The sequence below is a fragment of the Corvus brachyrhynchos genome, unplaced genomic scaffold (genome assembly GCF_000691975.1).
Source record: "Corvus brachyrhynchos isolate BGI_N302 unplaced genomic scaffold, ASM69197v1 scaffold101, whole genome shotgun sequence".
NCBI classification, from domain to species: domain Eukaryota; kingdom Metazoa; phylum Chordata; class Aves; order Passeriformes; family Corvidae; genus Corvus; species Corvus brachyrhynchos.
The window spans coordinates 10,627,739-10,633,844 of record NW_008237239.1 but is presented as its reverse complement, the minus strand read 5'-3'; the positions used below and the strand labels follow the sequence as shown (position 1 = coordinate 10,633,844).

The 6,106-nt window shown below is 36.9% G+C and overlaps 1 protein-coding gene across 1 annotated transcript in view; it reads left to right on the top strand.

Moving 5' to 3' along the window:
- Window positions 1-4,214, top strand: part of ZNF326 (zinc finger protein 326) — a 24,291-nt gene extending 20,077 nt beyond the window's left edge. The window contains exons 11-12 of the mRNA XM_008630284.2: window positions 1,031-1,126; window positions 3,498-4,214. Coding sequence (XP_008628506.1) covers window positions 1,031-1,126; window positions 3,498-3,659 — 258 coding nt within the window. The 3' untranslated portion in view covers window positions 3,660-4,214. The remainder of the gene's footprint in view (window positions 1-1,030; window positions 1,127-3,497) is intronic.
- The last annotated feature ends 1,892 nt before the right edge of the window (window positions 4,215-6,106 follow it).

Sequence of the window (6,106 nt, the reverse complement as noted above, 5' to 3'; positions counted from 1 at the left end):
GGAGCAGGGCAGCCACAGCTCGGTCTCCAGCAGGGCAGGGAAAGCGGCTTTTGGGGTCCCGGCGTTGTTTCCAGCAGGAAGAAAGAACGGCCAAAAAGAAAGAAGCAGCAGCTCCTTTCTCTGCAGCTTCTCTCTCTGGACGCTCAGAGCGAACTGCCCCCACACCCAGGTGTAGACAAAGGAGTAGCCAGGCCCGCCCCACTTCCCTTTTTGTCTTTCTTAAGTACAGCTATTTGTCCCCTAGCAACATGCATATGGGAGAAAATTCCTTTAACAGGAAAAAAACTAAGACTAAACTGAAACCCCAACATATGCTTAATAGCTGCCAGTAGAAAATCATGAGAAAGTTACTAGAAATGACATGTTTATTTTATGAGATTCGTTTTACGGAGTTTAAGTATTGGAAAAATTTTGTTATTCAGATTGAAAAACAAAACACATGCATTTCTAGCATTTATAGTTACAACATAGTGTCTCCTATCTTGGTGATTATCTTTTTAATTTGAAGACAACTGAGAGCAGTTTAGAATTAGCAGTCATGTTGTATTTGTCCCTGTTACAATTTTTAATAATACTCTCTAAGGCTGGTAGAAGGGTTGAAAGAGTAGTATGAGCATGAGAGTAAGCAAGATTGCCGAAGTTACGTTTTGTTTATGTATGAGCTTGTGTGACTGTAGAATGTCATAGAATATTTTGGGTTGGAAGGGACCCTGAAACTGAGCAGGATCATCTTCGACAATATGTTAGGCTGTGATGGAAAAGCCTGAATGTTGTCTGTAGGTGAGAACAGATAACTGGTTGTAGTTCATTATATAAGCAAGATACATCTTTTGATCATGCTAAAGCAACATGCTATAAACACTACCAAACCTAATTGAACTTACGTGGTTTGGACTTAAGTACTAAGAACAAGCAGTTCATGCTGTAATATGTTCATTATTTTGTTTACAGAAACTGACCGTGAATTCAAATTTGCGTGACAGTTGTTACATGAACGTGATAATTATTCACTGTCAAATTTGTTTCCTAGGCCTACAGAGAACAAATAAAAAGGGAGAGTGTTCTTACTGCTACCAGCATCTTGAATAATCCTATAGTCAAGGCACGATATGAGCTGTATGTGAAGGTAAGATGCACATGGAAAGAAAATAATGAATGTTTTCCATTTCTCCGTGTTGATAGAGTTTAACCTCAGTGCTCTGTCTTTTAGATAGCTCAGAGATTGAATATACTTTTAATGTATTCTGCCAGTCATAAATCATTGTCTCAGATAAATTAATTTGCAGGAAAAATTACTGCCTTCAGATTCACCAGCTTTTGGTTTTCATTTACAACTTACATCTAGGCAGTTTTTAATTGGATGCTGTTATAAAAAAAAAATCCCAAAACAAACTTCAGGCAAACATCAGCGGTGTCTTTAACTCTGTATGTAATGTTAACTGCAGGGCACAAAACACTTAACAAATTACTCCATCTTTACATTTAGAAGCAAAAGCTCCAGCATGTGGGTTTGTACTGAAGTACAGTGTGCACACTCCTCAGCTACTTTTTATTCCATAGTATTTTTAGGGTTCATGACAGAAACAAAAGTTTACAACAGTAGTTGATGAGATCAGAGAATTTAAAAGGCATGGTAACCTATGTTGTAGATACATGGCCCCAGAAACAGGTGAATCCATTTTAGCAAAATGGAGGGTATTTTTCTGCTGGGCCACTTACTTTGCTAAGTGACTCTGTAATACTGTTGTTAGCTGTTTCTGGATTACTTTTAATTGACTTATGATTTTGCCTGTGCCCTAACAATGGACAGGCAAAATCATAAATCAGTTTTTCAGACAAAGCAATACTGTCTTTTGGAAATATGGTAAGGTATGAGCCAGTGCCCAAGTTAAATAGTGATTTAAAATGTCAAATTAGTCATGTCCTGAAAAATTATGTATGGATGGGTGTGTGAATCAGTTTCCGACAACTGTTCTGTATCTGTCAAGTAAAGGTTGCAAATGGCCAGGTGCCAGAGCCTGGAATACCTGCCTGTATTTCCGGCCACCTTTTCCATGTTCCTTATGCCTGGTATGCATTGTCCAATACAGCCCCCTAGCGGGAGACTGGTAGAAGGGAGCATGGAAATTTGCCATTGATCAGTTCAAAAACTGAGCAAAGTAAAACTTGCAAAATTGCCTTCACAAGGAGACCACTGATGTTTTCAGAATGACTAGCACTGGAGCTTTCTGTGGTGGGCTGAAATTAATGCACATTCACTGGGACCTGCTCAGTGAGATGTATGTGGCTTCTGGTTATGCAAATTCCTTGCATCCTTATCCAAATGTATAATGAACTGCAGACTGAAGTAGTTCAGTTTTCATATACAGCATGTGATGGAGCAGAGCACTCATGCATTTGGGGCGTGCAGTCTTTCAGGAGAGTAGGGAATCTTTGTTATAACATGGTCTCAGTTCTGCTTTCTTTGGGTTTAATCTGAATTTGAATCTGAATTTAGGATTTCTCTCAATTTTTAGCATAATACTGAATCCAAATTTTTGTTTCATGGCATTTGCTGAATATTTTTATAGTCCTCTAATTTTTCAGTAGCCACCTGGAAGATTCTACTTGAGAAATGTAACTGAAGTGGAAAAAAGGGCAAAAAAGGATAAGGGGCCTAGCATTCAATTTTTCTTCTGTATCTTCTTTTAAATAATACTCTTAAAGTCCTAGTCCTGGTGCAGTTGGTGGTTGGTGTCATGTTCAGATCAGACTTGCTTTATCAGATGTATGAACACGAAACGAGCTTTAGCCAAGAAACTACTAATAGTTCACGTTGTTATTATTCATTGATTGTTCAGAGTTCTTAATTATATGAACAGGGGAAGGCTGAGGTAATGCCATGGTGAACTATTGTATGAAATGGAGAAAATATAAACCCAGAAGGCCAATGTGTTTAAAGTACTAAGAAAACTGTTAATTTTTCTAGGTCAACAATGGAATGAATTTCAGGCTAGTCAGTGTAATAAATTCTAGATTTCTTTTTCATTTTTTGAAGAGTTTACCTTTTTTCATAGAATTATTCAGAGTGAATAAAGACTGTAAGTAAGGAAAAGCAGAACAAAACTCTTCTGTTTCAATTTGGTTTTAATTGGGGAGAAAAAGGAAGCAGCTGAAGTTCTCAATTAAAACATGTTGAAAATTAACCATGTCATTTTAATTTCTGAATGTTGTAGTGAAATCTGTGTTTAGCATACTTGGCTTTTTCTCAGTGCCATTTCCACTTTCATTGAAAGAGTTTATTGGGATCCCAGTTTCCCATGTCCATAAAGATGTGGTGTTGCTAGTTTTAAATCCAACTTGTTTTGATTTTCTTGCAAAAAAACCACACTATTAAAAAGCTGTATAAAATAATGTAGCATTTCTTAGTGGCTGCTCCTTTCATTCACTGAAACGATGAGTATTATTTTATATTTGAAATAAATATCAAAGTGTTTGTTTTCAATCTTCTACTTCAGGGTGAAAATCCTTTTGAAATTAATGATCAGGCTCAGGAGCAGCAAACAGAAGAAGAAGACAAAGCTGATGAGCCGGCTGAGGGTGAGGAAGAGGAGGAAGAAGAAGAGGAAGAAACTGAAGAACAAACTGACTTCACTTTAGACCACACTGAAGATAACTAAGTGCAAGAAAATAAAAACACATTAGTGGGGGCAAACCAGCTTTTTATTTCTGCTCTAAAGTGGCTGGGACTTTTTAATAGTCTCAAATGGAGCTGAAGATTCCCCACCATATGCATGCATTCCATTCCATGGAGAACTTGTTTATATAATTCCTCTGTGTTTCTGATTTTGTTTAAAATGAAATTAAGACTATTTTAGTTGGGCTTTTTATAGAAAACTGACTGTTAAAGCTGATCAAACATTGTGTTGTATATTTTTTTAAGCATCCTATTTTTTTGGTGTGTGTATTGAAAGTTGGATATAATAACTTTTGGTCTAATCAATTGAAAAGGAAGGCACATCTATGGAGTAAATACTTTAAAAGCTTTATTATGTAAGCTTATAAATATTTACCTCATAGTACTGAATGAGTAACTTCAAAAATTGTACTGTTGAGTGTGGCTATTTGGGGGACTGCATTGCACTCTGTATAATAGAGTATGTGTTTATAATATGCCTTGTAGCTTTTTGTGATAAAGATGTACCAGTTTGTAGCAATAAAATACTTAAGAAATATTACTGTTTAAAGTGTCTGTAGTTTAAGTATTTCAGAAATTTCCCCATGCTGACTACTAAACTGATTTCAAATTAAATCTTGATTGATACTACCATTGAAATTTTTAGTTGCATCTTAAGTGACCCATGTTATTTATTGCTGGGTTTTGATGTGCTCAGACTCCACCTACCAGGACAGGTAAGTACTTAAGCCTCAGAGCGTGCCTGGGGGAAGCATGCTTTCTGTATTTTTACATGTGGTGTACTCTTGTCTGTCTTAGAAATTACATATGAGTACACCCGTGTTTTTTCTACAGTTCCTGCTAATGTAGTTTTTGATTAATGAGAAATGAAAATGTCTGATTTGACTATTTCTAAGTGCAGCAAAGTAACTCACACCATTTTTCCCTAAATAAGGTAACTTGACACAAGTAACTACAATCTCCTGTGGTGCTTACGGGGAATTTTTTTTTTTCAAAATCTCACCATAAATGTAATGCTGCACATTTCTTTTGGAGAGCCCTTGTGTTAAGTCATCACTGTGTAGAGGTGGTAAATACTTATAATAATTATATATATAAATATTTGTAACCTCACCTGCAAGCCAATTTGCTTTTTCAGTGATCTATTTTTGAATTGTGAAGAGTGTGCAAGTATTATGGAGGAATACTTGATTTAGATATTAGGCCACCTGAAATCCTAATAGCAGTCAACTCTGAAGAGTGCTGGGTATTGCAGTCATTTAGCTGTTGCCTTTTGTGTAGCCTTTTGTGTAGGAGAGTAGAAAATATGACAACATGGCGAGGAAAGAGGGGAAACTTGAGTTTGGTGTCTTGACCTCTTCTTTATGGCTTTACAATTTTATTCTACATTTTAAAAATCAGCATGATGTAAACTAGATTATTGTACCTGTAAGTATCAGCTTGGATCCAGAAGTTAGCATGGGTTGGTTGAAAAATGTGTTAAGCCTGCAGCTGTTTGAGCAGTGTCTCTCCTAGCTATGGAAGCTTAACTAGATCTCTAAATACTCCTCCATGTTAAGGCTAGGATCAAGATTCATACTTGCATTGCTTTTAAGGTGTAATCTCCCCTTGTGCCTTACAAGCTGGTCATTCATCTATTTGTTTTCTACTTGTAGGTCTCTTGCCTTACAAAAGAAAGATGCATCTTGTAATCTCTTCCCAGACAATTTAACAGGAACTGTATCAGTGTTCTAGAAACTGGCGAGAGTTTTAGCATGAGACTTTGCTTGCAGTAGTTAAGAAAATTGAGATGCTACCCAAATTTCTGCAAGTGGTGAGTTTTTTTTCTCTTTGTCTATGCCTCCTTTTTTGGAGAGAATTAAGTTGCTTCTACTCAGCTAAGATATAAGCCCTTCCGCTTAGGATCTCAATACTTTATTTCCATTGCTGCACTGATTTCATCCAAGATGACTTCAGGATCTTTGAATTTGAAGCATTCATTATTTGACTGATACCTAAAATACATAATTTGCTACTTTATACTAACAGTTCTCAACTGTAAAGTGTGTTAAGTGATACCTTAAAGTTGGATGATGGATTTGAGGGAGTGGGGTGACAACTGTTGATTAGAATGGACAAAATTATTCCATAGGCTTAGGAGGAACTTCAAATGGAGTGAGTCTTTGGGTCCCCTTTGTAGCTAATGTTTCATCAAATTAATTTTCCTAGATCAGTGAAGTATGGAAATAACTGCAGAGGTTCTGATGGCTGCCCATGCCTGGTGACACACACACACAGACTCATTCCAAACTGAGTGGAGATTGCATTGGTTTGTTTCAGAATCTCAGAAACGAAGACCACGGCTTTAGGCAGTTCTGGAGAAAGATGCCTCCTGATTTACACATCCCTGCTCAGAGACCTTTACATTTCCTTTACATTCACCAGCAGTGT